At 38.8% G+C, this 22,090-nt stretch overlaps 1 protein-coding gene across 4 annotated transcripts in view; it reads right to left on the bottom strand.

The window, feature by feature from the left end:
• Spata17 (spermatogenesis associated 17) overlaps positions 1-22,090 on the bottom strand; it is a 166,409-nt gene that overhangs the window by 114,664 nt on the left and 29,655 nt on the right. For all 4 annotated transcript variants that reach the window (XM_087906042.1, XM_087906043.1, XM_087906045.1 and 1 more), the window contains 2 exons: positions 10,641-10,691; positions 1,532-1,635 (listed from right to left, as the gene is read on the bottom strand). In XM_087906042.1, the coding sequence (XP_087762168.1) occupies positions 1,532-1,635; positions 10,641-10,691 (155 nt within the window). The remainder of the gene's footprint in view (positions 1-1,531; positions 1,636-10,640; positions 10,692-22,090) is intronic.

Genomic DNA, 22,090 nt, shown 5'->3' with positions numbered 1-22,090 from the left:
ACATGAATAGATGAACATCTGTGGTCAGTTCTTGCTCACCTCTTGATATTTAACCTGTCTTTTTCTGTTTTCTGCATGTTACACTGTACCTGCATGCACATATGCTTACATGCATACATATATCATTAGCTAGGTTCCTTATATTAGGGAGAATATAATTGTGTGGCCTCATTAGTGTTATACATTTGAAGTTCATCCACTCTCCTGCAGATTTTGTGACGCAATGCTGTTTAAAACATATAAAATATGCAACACTTACATCTCCCATAGGAATTATTGCTGTGAGAGCTCCTTCAGTTCCTTCAGCCAATAGCCTTTAAGATACCAGCCCACTTGGGTGTGGTCTCTTTTACTATAAATGCAGCTGTAAATGTGCTTGCTCTCTTCCTTCAGGCTCCTGCTTCCAACTGCTAGACTCTTGTTCTTGTTCCCCCGTTTGTGCAGAGGACTGTGATCTAGGACAGTGATCTGTGAGTCTCCCCAAAATAAATAACCCTTTATTATACATAATTCTGAACTAGTGTGGGATTAGTTTGTATCTTCCACCATCAAATTATATTCTAAACAAGCGAATATGAAAAGTGATACTGTCATCCACTGGTGAGAAGAGTGGACACAGGGATGGTGCCAGCAGCCTGAGGAACTCTGGGAATCTTTTAGGGACCTCCACTTAGGCAAAACTGGGTCTTTGGCAATACTACAGAAAATAATTTTAGGATTCCAGCTTTGGAATCTGTTTAAAACATGTTAATTGATTTAAAAACACAGATTTATACAAAGAGAGCCCCTCAGGAAGGCAGGCACACCTTAGAGCAAGAACTTTAAAACAACTGTTTATATCCTTGGTCCAAAAACATTATAGAATAAAAATAAATAAATAAATGATTGTAGAAGGAACAAAATTTGCAAGTAAAAACTCTCTGGGTGCTAATAATCATTAACGATCATTTCCACTTTGCTTACATGTCCCGAAGGCATGTGGTAATCATGTCACTACAGTGGGGTCTATAACACAGGGAGAACGTTTTGAAAGCACAGCAACATGAAACCACACAGCCTCTGGAAAGGCTGACTAAGCGGTGCCATGACTGACAACTTTGCATCTGTCTACAGATGATGTCCCGGTACCTTGCTTGCTGTCAGATTGCTCTCCTTAATGTATCCCATGATTTTGTCCTTCTTCAGAAGCAAATCCTCATTGTTTTGCATGTTTATCAACATACATGTGAGGTTTACTGAAGACTTAATCTACAGAATCATTTGATAGATAAATCTAACTCATTATGGTTTTTTATAGAAAGTAAACTCTTGTATGACCACATACCATACACACAAAAAAGCTACAGTCAATCATACACGATAATTTTAACATATGGATAATAAATGTTTAAGGTCAACCAAATCATGTAGCTATATCTTGCCAATATGCTATCACTAACTTTCAATGGCTTTTTCTAAGTGTGATAATAACCAGTATCCACTAACAGTCCATGTGAATTTTCATTAGTACACAAGTTGTTATATTACTCACCTAATTGCATCATTGGTCTCTGAAACAGCTCTCAAGTATTCCTTCAAATAATAATAATTAAAGCAATACTTCCGGATCCTAAAGCCACGCCATTGTCTCTGAATCTATTAATGTAAATAAAAAGATAAAATATGCCATTTAACATTTTTTTAAAAAAAATATACCTCTTCAAATCAAGATGATTATGTATAATGACTTCTATCAAATAAAGGTTTGGACAATGCTCCAACTAAGACATCTTATGCAACCACATAGCCAGGAATGGGCTACATATACTGAGTCACTGGCTAAGGAGGTCGCATGGACCAGCCCTTTCAAACATCATAGGCTACTAAGGCTATTTGGTTGTCCTTTACAACTTAGTGGTAAAGCTGTGGTGCTGAAGGTACTATTTACGTCGTCGAACAGAGAGACATCAAGACGGTGTACAGCTGAAAGTTTCACCCCTACTGACAAGCATTCGTGATGATGCAAGGTACTCCACATACTATAGGAAAAAGTGATTGTCAATGTCAGCCAGCTACCAACCTGGCAACTTACAACAGAGACATGCCTGCAAGATATGCTCATGAGATTGCGGCACAAATGCAATACGAATACCAACCTTTTGATTGAATTTAAGATCCATGCCATGAGATGGAACCCATATCTGACAATGCTAAAGTGGTCACGAGCATCGGGGAAAGCCTATTATATTTATTCTGTGGTGTGCGTGGGGGCACATGTTCTCATGTGTGGGTGCATGTGTGGATATATGTGAAAGCCAGAGGTTGAAGTCAGAATTTTGTAGATCACTGTCCCCATTATTTACTTAGGCAGCTTCTTTAGCTGCAGCCAGATGTGGCTGCTTCAGCAAGTCTAACCAGGCAGCTTTCCCCATACCTGGTCTCTTCCTCCAAGCACTGGGACTGCAGTGCCGCCATTGCCCCTGCTCTTATATAGCTACTGGGGATGCAAAGCCCCATCCTCACGCTTGTATGAAAGCTCTTTATCCACTGTAACAAATTCTTGACTTTGAAGCTGCTCCCTTAGTTATTTGGTCACAGCAACAGAAAGAAGAGCTAATACAACTACTAACGCCACTGCCAGTTGGATTAGGCCTTATTGAAGTAAACTGTTAAATGAGCCTGTCTTTTTAAAAAAATGATATTTTTGTTTGTTTTTAACTTTATTTTTTATTTTTGGCATTATGTTATTTCCCCTTCTTTTTCCTCCCCCCAAACCCTGTTCTCTTTGGAATTCATTGTCTTTTCTTTAATTGTTGTTATATAAATATTAACAAGGCCCTAGGTTCAAATCTCTAGTACCACCAAGGGGAAAACCCTGATAGCTAACGTCGCATTTACTTACTTTTCACTTTGAACAGTTTCTCTCTAGTAGCCCAGACAGGCCCGTAACTCATGATAGAAGCCAGGCTATCTTCAAATTTATCATCCTCGCCTGCGTTTCCCAAGTGTTGGGCCGATAGGTGCTAGTGGTTACACCTGGTGCTGCCCTGAGTTTTAACAATGACTTCTTGATGCTATTCTAGTAATGTTAACAGCTACTATTTGGTGACTTCTCGCACGTCAGGGGATATCCTAAGCATTTTACATATGTTATCTTCAGAACAATTTAGTGGATAAAAAAAAATGTCTGCACCTAGTTAAAAATATGGTAGGAAGCACTGAGAATCATTGCTAGCCTTCCAGCGGTATTTTTGTTTTGTTTTGTGTTTTAGGTAAAGGTATTAAGCCTAATATACATGTAAGTGGAATGTGGAATTAATACTGAATACACAGCGATGTTCTCTGTCATTTAAAAAAGCTATTTAAAAACATTTCACAATCATTTGACAGTCTCATATTTGTGGGGATTTTAATATCTTAGTCAGCCTTTTGGTATGGAAAAAATGATTAAAATACTGGAAACAGCCACAATGGTGAGGGTATTGAACCAGAGACATGAATCTTAGGAACCAGAATGAAGTAACACTATAGCTACATCGAGAGCTTGTCAATAAAATGTTTTTCAAGTTATGTTCAATTACTCCTTTCTCTTTAGGTAATTATCTTAGCCATGGGAGAGCTGCAGCTGAGTGCAGTGCTTGCAGAAGCCAGAAGGTAGCAGGTTCTCGTTGCTGGAGTCACAGGCTGGCGTGAGCCACCTGACGTGGGTGCTCAGAGCCAAATGTCTCATGGAAGAGCAGCAAGAACTTGCAGCTACTGAGCAGTCTCTCAGACTCCTCAGAGGGTCTTATCTTCGAGATCGGTTCTTTAGATTAAAAAAGATTGTTATAACATGACATGATATTCAATTTGGAAAGTCTCTATAATTTAACCATAATCATAAAAAATCTGATAACCTGGAGGAATTGGTACAAACCCTTTTCAATGAAACAGAGAAACAAATCAAAGTTTACATATATAAATAATACATGCAAATAGGATAGTATTTTCTTGTTTCATCTAACTTAATGTTCTCATTTCATGCTGAGGTATAGATATAAGGCTCATTCAAAAGAAGAGAAAATTGATGCTTAGTGAGATCCAATAAATGCCTAAGGCCACATGGGTGGCTGGGTGGCTTCTGATGTTCAGTATACTCTTCTGCTGACAAAGCAATGCTGGTAGCAACTATGAGGCCATCTGGAGATATGCACTGCAGGAAACACGTGCACTCAGTGGTGGTGCTGAGGGAACTCATACCTGGAAGTATTACCATATTCAAAGAAAATCAACATCTCAGCTGACATCGAGATGTTTTTGAGAAATGAGTGTGGTGGCTAAAAGTCTCTGTATGGCAGAACAGAAACTGAGGCCATTTCTGAGAAAAGCAGTCTGTGCATACAAACATGAACCAGCAGAGTCACCTGTGCTAACCCAAAAGGAATTCCTGCGGATGGGTGAGGGTGGCAATGGCCTGGGGTCCTTCTTTTCCCAACTCTAGCAAGTCCTGGAAAGAGTAGCAACCTCATCCACACAGGCTCAAATGGAACCTTCTGCGACCCTGATATTCTTGGCACCATAGCCCATTTAGCAAATCCTTATTCGCAATCATATACTGAGAAAGTAAACATAGCAAGTGATGATTAAGATAAAAATGAAGCCAGCACTGGCCATGGCCCATAACCATACTGATGAATATTTTGCTTATCACCATAGATCCTTCATCTGGCGAAGGATGGCGATACAGACGGAGACCCACATTGGAGCACCGGACTGAGCCCCCCAAGGTCCAAATGAGGAGCAGAAGGAGGAAGAACATGAAAAAGAAAATCAGGACTGCGAGGGATGCTATCACCCACTGATACAAGGGAACGGATCTAATGAGAGTTTACCAAGGCCAGTTGGACTGGGACTGAACGAGGACGTGATCTAACCAGATTCTCGGAATTTGGCCGGATTCTCTGAATGTGGCTGGCCCGAAGTCTTTCTGAAAAGCCATTGACTATGATACTGGGACTTGTTTCCTCTGCATATACTGGATTTTGGGGATCCAGTCTGTTTGGATACTCACCTGCCTGGACCTGGAGGGAGGGGGGAGGAACTTGAACTTCCCACAGGGCAGGAAACCCTGACTGCCCTAAGGGACGAAGAGGGAGGAGGAGAGGGAGTGGGGGGAGTGGGAGGGTGTTGGGAAGAGGGGTGGAAATGGAAACTTTTATAATTTAATAAAATTTACTCTCAATAATAATAATAATAATAAAAAAAGATAAAAATGAAAACTCATCCACACTGAAGCACAGTTGGGTTACTACTGCTGGAAGGAGTCACCACCACCAAAGCAAGCTGTGGAGGAAAGGGTTTTCTTGGCTTGTACATCCACTTTCACTGCCAGATAACAATCCATTAATGAGGGAAGTCAGGGCAGGAACACAAACAGGGCAGGAACCTGGAGGCAGGAGCTGATACAGAGGCCATGCAAGGTTGCTGCTTACTGATGAGTTCTTCATGGCTTGTTCAGCCTGCTTTCTTAAAGAACCCAGGATTAACAGCTTAGGTATGGCAACATCCACAAAGACCTGGGCCTTCCCCCATCACTAGTTAAGAAAATGCCCTACAGGCTTGCCTGCAGCTTGATCTAATGGGAGACATTTACTCAGTTGAGAACCCCCACTTCTTTGATTACTTTAGCTTGTGTCAAGTTGACATTAAACTAGCCATCACAATAAATAATCGGTCCTTAAGTGGCTTTGTGTAAAATGAGTGTCTAGAAGGAGATGGGAGAATCTGAGCCTTGGGTGAATAAGGGAACAACTGTCAGGGACGTGAACAGGCTGAAAGTCATTTGCTTCTTGCTTTGCCAAGTATAACACTAATGGATTCCATTCAAGCACTCCTTATGAACAAGGCATGGTCTCGTGTTAAACATGAAGAAACTAAGCGGAGGAATTACTCAAGCTCATCTATCCACTACAAAAGCAGCTGGCACAGTCAGGACACAAGCCCACGTATGTCTTGCTATGAAGTTCACACTTTTGGCACCATTGTCCTCTGTGAACATTACACGGAGAAGGAGAATCTGTCTTTAATCTTAAAGACACATTTTCTCATAGCAGGGCGCTAGCGTAACAGTTGCTGGTTAGTATAGATGTGGTATATATATGGGTAAGGAATCTGCTATCCTTACCTACTGATATGGGGGATTTTGTACATTTCCTGCTGATATTTGAGTCCTGGTGAATGGACAATTTTTTAAAAGAAAATAAATTCAGAGCCAGAATAAATCTTACAATATTGTTTTTCTTAATTCCAAGGTGAATGGGTGACAACTTCAAAAAAAAATGAAATAAAACAAAACCCAAAATGGCTAGTATTCACGCCCTTCAAAGTAATTAGCAACTTTCAGAAGTGATTGAAATAAGACAATTATTATCATTGATCAGCTCTGAATAGATAATTTTAAACAAAGCCATCGTGTGCTCAGCAGATTACAGCTTGTTAACCGGTAAGTTCTAAATGACCTCTTAAGCGAGTCAGACCAGTGATGCATATTCCTCATTAAGTAACATTGCATTGCAAGTGGTCTTATAAATAATGTTTATTTTAAGCACTGAGACAAATGGCAAAACCTTGGTACAGCAAAAGCCATCTGCTCACAGAAAAGATTTCCTCCACTATGTTTATCATTATTCCCCAAATCCATAGTGATCTGAATGTCAGTGGAAGAGGAACAAAGGTTGTTTTTCCTAAAACAGAAGTGCAGGAAGCCTGGAAAGAGGACCTGCTGACAATGTCCTACCTAGTTTTGATGCCCTGGTGTACATCCTTGGACCATGGCAGCACTTGCTCAACCTCGGCTCTCCTTACCTTTGCTTTCTCTAAGAGTCGATCTAAGTGCTTTGCATGTGTAATCTTAGTAAGAAGGCGAATGAAGAGACATTCCTTTGCATGGTAATGGAGGCATCATGATGTAAACACTTGACATTGTCTAAGGTATCCTTCCTATCTTGACGAAAACACTGAAGTTTGTGACTAAGCACTCTGCAGCCACAGAAACATGATGCCATTTCCAGTCTCTGAGGCTGTCAGTCTCCTTTTTCTAAGAAAAAAAATTTTAGCAATGTGTGTCTTAAATTATGAAAGTTGTTACTGTAAATCATGCTTCCTTCATGCCACAATAAATATGAATAGAATTATAAGCAGTCTAAAGGACTGAGACAAAAGTTTATAGATGACATATTTAACCACTGCAAAGTCACTATATAATTTTCTTACACTCATCATGTTTTAGACATGAAATAAACAAACAATTTGATATTGTGACTTACATTAATTCATAACTGTAAGAGAAAGTGAATCCCTAAAGTTACAGTACTTTGCAAATTTGTTTAAAGTCATTTTTAGTGTTCAAGCTGTTATGTTGTTATTTCCTATAAAGCGAACACTTCAATCTGAACTGAAGTGATTGGGTTGCTAAAATCAAGACAAATCACTCAGAATGAGAGTCTGCTGGCCTTCTCCCAGTCCTAGTCGCTTTGCTAAGCAATGACATCTGATTGAGCAATCACTCCAAAGTGTTCCAGGACAAAAGGGAATCTCCAAGAAGCAGTCATTACATCTGCCGTAAAGTCCATCCCTACCAGAGTGCCTACTTATGGAATTTAAATAGCTTAACCATCCTCAGCAAAAGCAAAAATGATCTCTTCTAACAAGGGCGCTTAGTCCTTAGTGATGTAGAGAAAAATTATTTAAGGCAAAGGACTTCTTTTTAAAACTCCATACATAAGAAAGAGTAAGAGGGAGGGACAGCATTGACTGATTGTCCTAAGATATTTCTTTAACCACCTTCCATAAGTCAAGCATTGGAAACTGAAGAATGGCCATCTCTGGGTCCCAAGAGACTTCCAATGTAGCTGTGGTGGAGGTTGGGATGTAAATTAGGAAGAATAATAAAATGTTACCAGTTTTCATAGAAAAAAAACATGTCTACGGTGAAGTAGAGAAATAAAATTTCAGAGAGTGACTGACTCTACAGGGAAAGGGGATCATAAATTTTACATAGAAAAGGTGACCCTTTAAAAATACAGCAAGTTGGGTTGTCTATTATATATAATGTCTATTATATAAAGCCAAAGCATAGTACGTATTTGTTCTGCACTAGAAAAGCATGAACACTTACTTAGTACTGGCTGCTCTACCTCACAGCCTTAGCTACTGAACAGTGTTCGTCATGCCAGTGTTACTGGACTTTCTTTTACTCCAACCCCACGTGGCAATGCCAAAGTTGCTGTTGCTTGTGTTTACTCTTTTTACTCTTCTGGTTTTTTTTGGAGGCCCACCACACAGATGCCGAGTAAATCACACATGGAACCTTATTCTTTCTTATAAATGTCCAGCCTTAGCTTGGCTTGATGCTAGCCAGCTTTTCTTATCTTAAATTATCCCATCTATCTTTTTGCCTCTGGGCTTTTACCTTTCTCTATTTCTGCTTATCTTTTCTCTTTTTCTTTGTGGTCTGCTGTTTAGCATTTTAAGAAAGGGGCAATTTTAGCAAGGATATGCTAAACTTGGCCTTGCCATGAATGAAGAAGTTGGACACCAAGCATATGCCTCATACAAGTCAGGGTGGGAAGGATGTGTAAGCTCTTCTCTATAAGCAAATAAGCACAAAGACCTTTTTTCTTCTAATATGTTTGATACCTGGGATTACAAGACTCAAGGGTGAACCTCAACAGTGCCCACCAATTCATATCAAAGACAAACTGAACTGGATGACACTTCTAGTATGATGCTCAAGAAATGGATGCTTTCTAATGGTTGTATCATTGTGAACTTCTTTTACAGATCTACTTAGGTTAAGGGAACCTCACTTCAGTCAGATCAGAACTCATTATGAAGCCCTGGGAACAAACAAAAGACACAAGTACATATTATTCCATCCTTGTCTTCTGGGCTTCTCTGTAGTTACTAAGGCTTAGTAGGATGGAGACAGAAGATCTGTCGTCATCCATTTGGGGTCTACAGAGACACCTAAGGCTTTGGGCAATACTTGTAATATACTCTCCAGTGGAGCAGGGATATTTTACACCTGTAATGCTAGCACTCTGGACATTAGGGCAAGTGAGTCAGAAGTTCAAGGCCATCCTTGGCTGCATAGTCAAGACTACATGAGACCATGTCCTTTAAGAAAAAGCAAGACTGTTTTAGGTTCTCAACAATTCATTACTTTTTACTTTAGAGACACATCAGACATGAAGTAAGCAGATGAGAATCTGAAAGTCTCCATGTTTGAGCCTATGGTAGCACTGCAAAAAGAATGGAAACCCTATACATTCTCAGATCAGTGCATGTCCTGAAGAAAGAAAATCTAAAGTGCTTTCCTGTGTGGATGCTACTGAGAAAGGTTAACAGCATCCCACTTGGAGCTCTTGCTTCCAGACAATACTACCTCTTTCTCTTGTCTGAGTTCTCACCAACTCTAGGGACACAAAAAGGTGCACAGTTACTGTAGAAGGCCTGGTTCAGGCTCCCCTTTGCCTCCACATAGAAGATAGCAACCTTTCCAAGGGTAGCATACAGATTCAGAAGAAATGTTAACCAGGTCTCTCACTTAGCACATGGCTTTCAGAAAGAATTTGCTACCTTGCCTGGTCCAAAGCCAAATGTGTTCTCTACCAAAGTAAGAACCAATATTAATCAAAGAGAATGTAATCAGGCAAAAAAGGTCTTAGAAGAAGTAATAAAATTCAACCAAGAAATTTCCCTATACATAATAATTTAGCAATTAATCTATAACTACATTGATTTAATTAAAGGGAATACATTTTTTTGCACTCATTGCCAACATCTGCAGAAATCAAATTCAAGCATATGGTTGCTATGTTCAGCTTGTTTGTGAGTGTGTGTGTGTGTTGTGTGTGTGTATATACGTGTAAACATGAGTGCATGCAGGCAAGCATTCATGTGGAGGCTGGAGGGAGATGTTGAATTTTCCATCACTCTTTCTGCGCCCACCTCTTTTGGAGACAAGGTCTCTCAGTGAGCCTGAAGCTGCCTAATGAACTTTAGGGATCAGCCTGTCTCCACCCTGCCATCACTGGGGTTACAGGAAAGTACTGCCACCATGCTTAGCTGGTTACAAGAGCTCTGGGCATCAGAACTCGGTCCCTCATGCTTGCAAGTCAAACATTTTCCTGTCCAAGCCATATTATCAATCCTAAAGTCACTTAGAGAATCAGCACATAAAAATGAACTCAGAAATGACAGAAAGTTTCTATGCTGGAAACAAACTTTATTATTGCTAAAGCATATGAATAATTGTAATTACTTTATGTGAGGAAGGATTCTTAGATCTCAGAGCCATGTTCATCTATTTACCATGACATTTCACATGACATATGGACACTGATGCATTACTTCACTAATGTTTGTGGTCTTCCTTTAGCTATGGCTCAGAGATCCCTGGCATTACAAAGCATGGATATTACAGCTATGTGGCTTACATTTTACCCCAGTTGTCAATGCTGCTATGTGTTTAATACAGCTAACTTTTTAACTAGTGCTCTTGTCCCACCTCCATTAGCATATCAATCAAATTTGCATTACTTTGCTTTGCTCGTTTTATTAAAAGGGAATTCAGGGCACAATTGACTTTTCATTTGTTTAACAAGTGAAGAAATATTTACCCTGACAGCCATTTCATTGTAGAAATTCATCTTCATATTATAATACGCTGCCTGTGAATCAAGAAAAAAGAAAAGATGGCATAGATTACAGTTACACAAAGATAGTGCAGCCTATTTTTACATATAAAGGATAAGAATCTTTATACATAATACATAATAAGAGATCTGGGCTTAGAAAATGAAATCAAACTTTGTATTGAAGAGATAGGCTTCCTAATACATAATGCAAGCTTAACCAGAAAAATCTATGGTAGTCAAACTCAGAGCTAATGGAGATATATGATCATAAAATGCTCTCCGCTGAGTTTGATAATCAATGGTGCTCTGCTGAGAATAGAATAACAAAGCAGAAATATTCACAAGTGCTGGTGACACGTCGTATGGTATGATTTATTCACTGGGGTTCTCTTAGCCAAAACTCACAGGAACATAAAAGGAATTCATATTTCAAGACGTCGGGTTTAATGAAAAATTCAAAGAAATGCTGTCTTCAGTCGAAACCGTTCAAGGATACGGATGCAGTGATGGGGCAAAATTGTGCCTTCCAACCATCTATGTGAGATGCTGTGTGCTTAGCTGCCTCCTGAGTCAGCCTTGGGAATTTTGTTTCATTTAGTATTCACTTTACCTCCATAAAATCACAAATATAATGATATCACATTACAGCAAATCCCTTGGTAGAGTGAATATTTCCTAAACTCTTAGTTTCTTTCTAAGAAAGATACTCTTTCTATTAATACCCAAATCTACATTATAGAAAGAATTTCGCAATATTTCTTATTCTAATGAAATTACTGTCTTGAATTAAAATTTCCCTATCTGCTCTGCCTTTTAATTAAAAATAAAAAATCCACAGAGCTCACAACAGTAATTTAACAGTAAAAACATTTACTTAAATATTTTTTTCAACATAAAATTGTTGGCACAAAAACACAACTTCCACCTCAAAGCCAAAGAAACAGTTGACCTTGAAGTCGAATGACCGGCAATAACTTAGGAATACAGATGTAGGCTACCTCAAATTCCTTGTTCTAACATGTAACAGTTTGATGATTTTTTAATAGTTACAGAGCAAGCAAGTCATAAAGCAAGGCACTTTTGGAATACACTGGTGGATTCATCTGGTAGGAGGGTAACAGCCAGGCAGGGAGATCCTAGCTACAGGGCTCAAGTCTTCCTGTGCATCCTTAGCCTTTGGTTGGTAGAAACCAGAGGCTTTGTATCACACTCTGAAAGGTTTTACATGTTAGTCAAAGGGATGTTAGGGTCAGACACAGAGGTGAGCAGAGAATGATTATCAAGGAGTCTGAAGATGCCAAGACAAATTGTAACCATGCTCTGGACCTGCAACATCACAGCCTCTGCACAGCCACTGACATTCTGAGCAGCTAACCAGCCTTGCAGAACAGCCAGCATAAGGTGTGGTTCTTTCCAAGAACTTCTCTTTATGGTCCACAGCCTCATGCATTTTTCTCCCATCAAAAGTCTTCCAGCTCATAGAATTTCACCCTAGCTTATGAGTATTAGGTTTTCTGGGTAGAAAAACAGAAAAATAAACTCAGTCCTCTATCTCAGGCACTTCTTCCTTATGACAGCCAAGACTCCATACAAAGGACTTTCCCATAATTAGCCTGTGTGAGTTGTCAGGTCTGACCCAGAGGAAACTGTGAAGGGCTGCGGGGGGGAAGTATGACTCATCAACAGTCTGAGCAATTAAAAGACAGTGGGCTTTACATTACTGCCTTTAACTTCTACATTTCCCTTAAACCAAATGTGCCAGAATTTCTGCTATTTGAGGTAAATTAAAATATTTAATTTCATGTTATATTTAAGTTATACTGAAGATAACATTGCCATGAAATGCATATATGTGTTATTTCTATATATATTTGCTTTCATATAGTAGTTTTTTCTTTTAATTAAAAATAAAAATTCAAAGAGCTCATAACAGTAAGAAATAATGGTAAAAGCATTATACACATATTTTTTTCAACATAATATTGTTAACACAAAAATACAACTCTTAGTTCATGAAAGAACTATTATTGGAAACTATGTCTTTCAGAAAGCTCCAATCAGAAAAAGGTGTTCTTGCCTGTATATATCAGTGCTATTTGAAAGTAGTGCACGAGTTTTGAACTTCAGACACATTTTTGTTTTTTAAATGACCTTTGTGTGTGGTGTTCATGTGAAGGTCAGAGGACAACCTGTGGGAGAAGTCAGGTCTCTCCTCTGATCCAAGGATATACAACTTGCCATCATGCTTGGTGGCAAGTACCTTACCCACTGGCCCTTGGCTTTATTTTTATCATCTGGGTAGCTTTGAAAAAAGTTGTTAGTCTCCTGGTCTAGATTCCCATCCTTTTAAAAGGTATTTATTATATGTTTTATTGAGCTGTTGTGAAGATAAAAAGAGATGAAGTCATTAAGGCGCTGGGGACATAGTTGATAGGAGAGGGGTTCACAGTGGTGTTGAACAGATGCTGTGTGTGGAGGTTGTACATTTAACTGCATAAAAGGACGGTAAAGGGGGAGAGGTGGTTTTTGAGTCTGACAGTTGTGAATCCATATTTCAAAGGCAGTGCTATCCAGAGCCTGGCCAGGAGCCCCAGCCTTATTTGTCTTTTAGAACACGGTGCCTGCATGTGGAGCATCTTCAACGGGTTGGCCAAAATGAGTTTGTTGTAGATGGCAGCTGGAGGGACCAGCAGATAGCCTCTCACTTTCTACTCTTGCCTACAGGATAGACAGCTCAGACAGTAGGCAGCAACCTCAAAGAAGGGCAGATAACACCTTGTTTAAAGGATCAAAAAGAGGCAAGGTCTGAATTTCCAGAAAAGATATGACCTTTCCTAACCTCCATTTCTAGGGCCTGTCACCCCAGAAGGATCAATGAAGCTTGTTTTCAAGGCTATGTATCCTGTACTTGGCTAGCAATAAAAGTCTCCTAGATTTCCACATTCCTATTCTCATGTGCACCACCAGTGGATTCTATATGGTGTCCCAGTTTCCTAGTCCAGGAGCTTTTGAAAATAACCTCCAAACAACATTAGATACCAATATCATGTCAAACCTACAAGAGCTGGTCACAGAGACAGACACCAGAATGGTGACTACCAGGGACAAGCACAGGGAAAGCACAATCACTATTTAGAAAATGCTCTAGAGACAGAATGGAAATGGTTGCATAAAAATAGAATGTATGAGTCCAGAAAGGTGGCTCAGCTGTTCAGAGTCCACACTGCTCTTCCAGAGGACCCAAGTTTGGTAGTCCCCAGTCCCGTCCACTGCTGTGATTCCAGGTCAAGGTGACCAAACACCCTCTTCTGTCCTGTGCTGGCACTCACGTGTGCATACACGCCAATACAATATGTACACATATTTAAAGATAAAATATTTTTCAAAATGTGAATGCATCTGAATAGAACAATTAAAATGATTAAAATGTTTATTACATATGTTTTAGCATCTTTAAAATCACTCAGAAAAGGTGTTTGACCTGTATGTATCTAAATACAATCTCAGAGATGTAAGTAGACATTCCATTTCAGTTGATCTTTGTTATTCTAGTTTGAACAATGATTTTTTTTGTAATGTTAAAGTTTCCATGTAGTTGGATAAGCAAAGGAGATAGTAGAAACACATATAAGCAAAACTAAAAGCTACCACGATTTTTCAGCCAACAAAAACTTTAATATCCTTACTATTAACCAGATTTCTTTCCTTTGTCGTTGAGACCCCAAGTTCACTTTAAATAGGAAAACGAGAGCTCTGTCATGTCATAAGGACCATCCATGCAAGGAGTACAGTTTCACTATAATGCAGATATGGAACCCACTCACTGAGGGTCAACTGGTGCTTTCTGGGTAAACTCCAGAAGTGAATGAAGGGAGGTGGGAAGAAAAACAGGAAAAGGAAGGTAAAGAAGATTGACACCTCAGATGTAGACCGTGTAAGACTCTCCAAGATCAAAAGCCAGCACTTGAGCATGTCAGCTTCCTGTGGCCTTTGCCATATCACTTGGGAGAGCCGCCCATGGGAGGCATTTTCCCTTGGAAAATGTACTTATTTGTCTGTGTGTCCGATATGCATGTGGACATGTTATTTTGTGATTTCTAACAGTCGTCCTTTCTAATTTGCTGGCCACTGGTTCTATTCAGTAAACGACTATGCTGTGGGTACAGACAGGCTCTGAACATCTTGGTGCTTCTGAGGAGACTTTGAGGCCTTAGCTCCACAGTGACTCTGCTTGGCTAAGCCACCAGGCCCACAGTAGCTATGATTGTCTATTTTACTTTGAAGACCGAGTCCCTTAATTCATTTACCCTTTCTGGTCAGTCCCTGAGCATGGTCAGGTCTGTCTTCCCTTTTACTGTAAATGTTCATAACCATTTCTTCCTATTTTGACTTCATTCAGACACCTTCATCACATTGAATTTTTAAAAATAATGCTTTCATTGACCTTTTGTGATTAAAAAAGAAAAGACCTTCACAAATTTCCAGTTGCATGAAGGAAAGCATCTAACTAGGCTGACTGACATAATGGACACACTTGGATGTGTTTATTTCCAGGAGCATGATGAAGTTCCAAGCTAAAGCATGAATCACACAAGTATTTCATTTCCCTAGCAGCATAATGAACTGCTGGTCAGATTATGTACATATTGCTTTGTCTCTCTATATCTCTCTGCCTGTTTGACTGCATCTCTTTCTTACCCATTCTTTCTCTTTCTATGAAGTCATTTATAATGGGGAGTCAGATAAATGAGAACTGCTCCTGTATTGGACCAAATATAACAATCAAAGTTCATCAAAGCAGTGTCAAGATTTCTTTACCTCTGTCTCTAACAACTCCTTTCCCTTACCCTTCAGCCTGATTCTCCTATTGTTCTCAATGTCACTCCTCCGACCTGAAACCTCTCCCATTCCTTACGTCTGCACAGGTCCAGCTCCTGGTTTTCCTAAAAGCATCTGTGGGAGAATCTGCCCTTTCTCCCTCTGCAAATCTACCAGCTGGAACTCATACTTCCATAGCTCCAGTGGGCTCTGTGAAATAACTCCCAAAATAAAAAGGAACCTCAAACTTTTCTAAGTTATGTTTTAATGATATACATGTATAATGTTTGCTTCTGTAGTCAGCTATAAGGTAACACATGCCTGCTATTATACTTTATTTTATTGACTGCAGCTCTGTGTCGCTGCTCCTTCCCTCCTCCTCCTGTGTGTCACATGTGCTCCCTTAATTCCCAGTTTCCTTCTTGGTGATGCCATTGTGAAGAAGCTGATTCCTGCGCAGAGATCCTCCCCCGGAGAAGGGCTGCTGTGCCCAGCCTCTGTGCTGTCACCTGCGCTGCGCAGTTAACTCCCCGAGCTCACCTGCCAGACTGCCGCAGACCAGGGGCTTCCTGGGTCAGTTCACCTCCAGGGTCCCATAAAGTGCCCCAGACCTGGGCAGCTAGAGACATACCACTCCTGTCAAAAGCATAGTTCAGTTTCCTCTATTTAACTCCTAGGATAAATTTCTACTCAAAGGTTTCTCACTTGAGTTGGTCAGCTATCCACTCTTCTTCAGTTTTAGCTTACATCTCCTGTGTGTACACAGTGGTACTACAACAAAAAAATAAGTCTTTCCTTTGTTGTTAAGCATTCTGATAGAAATCAAGAAAAGACAAGTTTCAAGAAAGAAATCGTGAACTCACTCAAAAGCACAGTATTTAAAATAACACATGCTCATAATCATTTTAGAGTGTGTGGCCATTAACATCACAAAGTGACCGGCAAACACGGTGAGGATGGAAGACTTAGAAGTCATGTACACAGAGGCAGAAAACAAGCTTTGATGTTTTCCACATCACGCTACTCTGAGTTCACAATTAATCAAAGTTATTTATTACTAACTAACCATAAAGGTATGTGCTTTGCCTTATATTCAGGCAACTGGTAACCATGAATTGTTACTGCTGATTTCTAAAATAGGTTTGTTTTTTTTTTTTTTTGGTCAATAAAACTCAAACCAACTATATTTTTTTCTCATAGTTACCATTAGTATAATGTTTAGGAGCAAGTGAATCGATCTGAATTCACTTCATGACTGAAGAAAATTAACAGAATTTTACATGAATAACTCAGAGCTCTAAGTCTGTTTATTTGAAGTTGAAGACTCTGAAGAGAAAATATTCATATTTCACTCTTGTCCCTGACACTGAAGGTGAAGAATGCTGCCTAGATTGTAATTGATTTGGAAATCTTACAAAGTGTGATATTTTCCCATGTATTGGAGAAACATTTGTCTAATGCAAAATAAAAAAATCTATAGAAATAGTTATGGCAAGCTTTCATTATTTTAAAATTAGTGGCATATTTTAAGTAGTTTATTCCTTTTATAATAAGAACAAATTGGCATTTATCATTACAACACACAATGAAATCAGAGTTGATGATATTTTTACCCCATTTAAAGTCAATAAAAGTTTCTTTTCTTGTTAATCAGTTAAATGTTCTATCAAACATTAATACTCTGTAAGAAATGTAGAATGCTTAACTATATATTAATATTGTGATCCTGGGATCTCCAACAATGTAGTAAATAACTTTTATAATTTGAACCAAAATGTTTTAAAACCACAACTATCTTTATCAGTTAAGTTGCTCTACCAGAAAGCTGTGAAAACACATGTCACTGACTAAATGACCACAATTTAAAAGATAAAACTAAGATATATATATATATATATATTTGTGTGTGTATGTGTATTTTACAATAACATATCAAATTAATTACATATTACAATAGTCTTTATAGTTTCAAACTGCTCTCAGGCTGTGTTAAGAAGAATATTTAATAAAGAGCATATATTAATTATATAATGACAAAGTATAGAAAAAGGTGGTTTTAAAATAAGTCATTGTGTATGAAAATTGTCCTATACAGTTTACACTGGTAAGTCCTATCACAGCACAAATTCCAGTGGCTCTAATAAGGAGAGAGAAAGGACAGTCAGCCTGCTTCTGTTGCCTACAGAACTATTATCTCTTTTAGGCATTATGATGAACACCTACAGGACATGGCCTGGTTAGGATAAGCAGGAGGCTGAAGTGGGGGGCAAAGTTTTCAGGGCCTCACAGACAGGCAGCACAGTGAAATCTACTATCTAAAAATACATAAATAGCAAGTAAGAAGGGTATTTTATTTGACTATTTCTAAAGCAATGTACAGTAAGAATAAAATATATAGACTATTCCATGGTTTAAGAAAAAATTTAAAAAATCACTTAATACTCATTAAAGAACAATCCCCCAAGGGAACATAACAACTCTAAACTTGTATGTACTAAATATAGGTGGACCCAGTTTCATAAAGGAAATACTACTAGATTGGAAAGTGATGTGGGAGTCCCCTTCTGTGATTACTATTAATAAAGAAATTGCCTTGGCGTGTTGATAGGACAGAACTTAGGTAGGCAGGGAGGACTGAACTGAATGCTGGGAGGAAGAAGGGCAGAGTCAGAGAGAGACTCCAGGGAGCCACCGGAAACAGATGCTGAAAATTTTACCTGGTAAGCCACAGACATGTGGCCATACACAGATTAATAGAAATGAGTTAAATTAAGATGTAAGAGTTAGCCAATAATAAGCTAGAGCTAATGGACCAAGCAGTGATTTAATTAATACAGTTTCTGTGTGATTATTTCAGCTCTGGGCAGTCAGGAGGAACAAGTACCTTCTTCCAACAGCAAAGAAAAGATGAATCCAAACACAATAATATTAGAGAACTCTAAAATCATCCATTTTCACCACTAGATAGGCTCTCTGGGCAAAAATTCAACAGACATCATAAATTAAATGGAGCTAACAGAAACCTAGCTTTACTCAAACACTAAAGAATATACATGACTCTCAGCAGCCCATAGAACTGTCTTTAAATTGATCATATATCAGGGCACAGAAAAGTCTCACTAAATACAGAAAAGTTGATATAACCACCTGCATTTCTATTGATCACATGTAATATAGCAGGCTATTGACAGCAATAGCAAATATAGAAAGGACACAAACCCATGGAGATTAAGGAACACAATATAAGTGGGAACAATATAAGTGGGTCAGGGGAGAAATAAGACAATTTTTATAATTCTTAGAGCTAAATGAAAGTGAACATATCAAGAGATATTTTGATATCAGGTTAGCAAGAAACCTGACACTAGAGAAATTTCCAGGAATCCACAAGGATGACCCCAGCTAAGACCCTAAGCAATAGAGGAGAAGGTGCCCAAAATGGCCTTGTCCTGTAGTCAGATTGATGAATATCTTAAATGTCACCATAGAACCTTCATTAGTAACTGATGGAAACAGCGGCAGAGATCCGAAGTGGAGCACTGGGCTGAGCTCCCAAAGTCTAGTTGAAGAGTGGGAGGAGTGAGAATATGAGCAAAGAGGTCAAGACCATGATGGGTTCACCTACTAAATCAGTTTGATTGAGCTAATAAGAGCTCACCAACTCTGGTCAGGCAGGGAAGAAATGAGCAGAGGACCAAAGTAGACCCTCTGAATGTGTGTGACAGTTGTATGACTGGGACAAACGTTGGGGCCATTGGCAGTGGTACCAGGATTTATCCCTACTGCTTGTACTGGCTTTTTGGGAACCTATTCTCTTTGGATGGATACCTTGCTCAGCCTGGATATAGTAGGGAGGGCCTTGGAGCTTCCCCAAAGCAATGTGCCTTACCCTCTCTGTGGGGAAGAGGGGGTGGGAAGAAGGGAGGGAGGGAGAAATGAGATTGGTAAAAAAATAAAATAAAATAGATAATGTAAATAAAAAAAGACAGTGAACATACCACAATCTATGGGGCATAATGAAAGCAGTTACTAGAGAAAATTTATACACTAACTGCCTACATAAAAAATTTTGAGAGATCTCAAATTAATAAGTTAATGAGGCAATTTAAGGCATTGGAAAAACAAAAATTAGCCAAACCCCAAAACAGTCAACAGGAAGAGAGAATAAAATCTTGGAATAAATTAACAAAATAGAAATTAAAACACAATACAAAGAATCAGTGAAAAATTGGTTCTTTGAAAAAGATAAGACTGGCAAACATTTAGTCAAATTGACCAAAAATGGTGAAAAGCCAAAATAATAAAACTTAGGGAAAAAATGGAAATAAAAAGTCATTACAACACATAACAATGAAATTCAGGAAATCATAACATATTTAAAATTTTCTCTTCTGTTAAATTTGAAATCTGAAAAAAACTGAAATTTTCTAGATGTGTGCAGCATACAAAAATTAAACCAAGATGAAATAAGTAATTTATCCACACCCAACAATGCAATTAAAGCAGAAATAAAAGGTCTCTGAACAACAAAAGCACAGGACTCAATGGAGACTCTGCAAAGTTCCACCAGAATGTCAAAGAACCAACACAAATTATTCAATGAAATATAAAAGGAAGGAACTGTTTTCATGAGTGCAGGATTCACAAGTCCCAACATGGATAAAGGAAAATAGGGAGAGAGAGAGAGAGAGGGAGAGAGAGAGAGAGAGAGAGAGAGAGAGAGAGAGAGAGAGGATGAAAGAATAAAAATTGTGACCCATTCTGATTGAAGATCACAGTAAAATGCTAGCAAAGCAAATTTGAAATCATATAAAAAAGATCATTCATCATGACTAAGTTTAATAAATGCCAATGATACAGGGCTGTTCCAACATATGTAAGCCAACAAATTACACTCACCACACAAATGGACTAAAGGACAGAAACCACATGATCATCTATTAGACATTAAAATTTTTTTGAAAAAAAATTTTCTTTGAAAAAAAATCTACTATCTCTTCATGATAAAAGTCTTGTAGAGGCTAGAGACGGAAGGAGTATATGTCGGTATATATAACAATCTACATCCAACGTCATAGTTAATGGAGAAAAACTTAAATACACCAGATAACAGTGTCTACTGTCTTCATTCCTATACAATAGAGTACTTAAAGTTTTAGCTAGAGGAAAAAGACAAGAAAAGAAAATGAAAATCAATAAATCAATCAATAAATAAATAAATATCAGAAAAAAAGAAGCTAGGGTATCACTATTTCCAGAAGATAGGATTCTATACATAAGAGGTCCCAAAACCTCTTAGGGCTAATAAATACTTTCCACAGAGTGCAAGTAAACAAAATTAGTGAACACAGCTTTCCTATGAACTAAAAACAGACACACTGAAAAATCATGGAAATAACCTCTTTCATAATGGTTGAGAGGGTCCTGGGGGACTTGTAGTAGGTGGGTGAAAAGTGGATTTGATCAAGACACATTATGTAAGTGTGAAAATTTCAAAGGATGGAAAATAATAAAATTGTGTTTTCCACAGTGGGGAAAGAAGATGAGGGGGAGGATAAGGAGAAGGAGAAAAAGAAAGAGAAAGAAGGAAGACAAAGAGGAGGCAGGTACTGTCCCGAACATCAGTACGACTAAGTATCCAACTGAAGTTAACCATGGGTGAAGTCCCAGACCATGGCGACTATAAAGAGAATGTTCTAAGAATCAGAGAACTCTCTGTAGTACAAAAGTGTTCCCATCATTGTGAGCCAACGGTACTAGAGTCCAGGACATGCACAAGGTGTAGAGACTGTCAGAAACTAAACCAAGTCACTAGGCTGCAGAAAAAGTAGGTGAAAACAAACCCCATTCACAGTCTTGGGAAGCTGGGATTTGTTTAAGCACAGCAGAAGCTGGAATGGCTCTGTTCCCATGAGACTAAGAAAGTCACTGTAGTGGAAAACATGTGACATCATAGGACTGATAGCCTATTTCAATGTCACAGAATTATTTAAAACCTAGAAAGAAATATTTTGGTGTAGTAATATTTTTGAGGAGTTGTCTCTTTGAAACTACAGCCTATAAAAGCCTCAGGATTTGGTCTTTCTCTTGATGGCAGCTACAAGCAAGACTAGGTCACTCTGTTTCCTGATGCTCATTCCAAGTTGCTTTTTGTTTTTTGAGACAGGGTCTCTTTACATGGCCCTGGCTGGTCGAGAAATCACAGAGACTTGCTATCTGCTTCTGTCTCCCAAGTGCAAGGATTAAAAGTGGGCACCACCACACCCTACTGTTCATTCTCATTCTTAACTAGACCCGCCTCTTGAACACTTCTACTGATTAGATACCTTTTTCATGAGGTGGAAGATGCTGTCATTAATTGTGATGACTAGGAAACCTTCGCCTCTGTGACCTTAATCTAGTCTCCCGCCTAACAGCTCAGTTAAAGGATGTCTGCTGAATACTAATTATGATGGACCCAACTGTCTGCTGAGGCAGCATCAACGCCTTAATAGATCATCACATGGCTATGCCCTAACATTAGCATAAACTAACAACCCTCCAAACACAGTTCTTCAAGCCTGAGTATCCTGTGCAGGATGCTCCATGTAAGAAACTTGCTTTGGTCATCAGGG

The sequence above is a fragment of the Myodes glareolus genome, chromosome 5 (assembly GCF_982192425.1).
Source record: "Myodes glareolus chromosome 5, mMyoGla1.1, whole genome shotgun sequence".
NCBI lineage: Eukaryota > Metazoa > Chordata > Mammalia > Rodentia > Cricetidae > Myodes > Myodes glareolus.
This window is presented reverse-complemented; position numbering and strand designations above follow the sequence as displayed.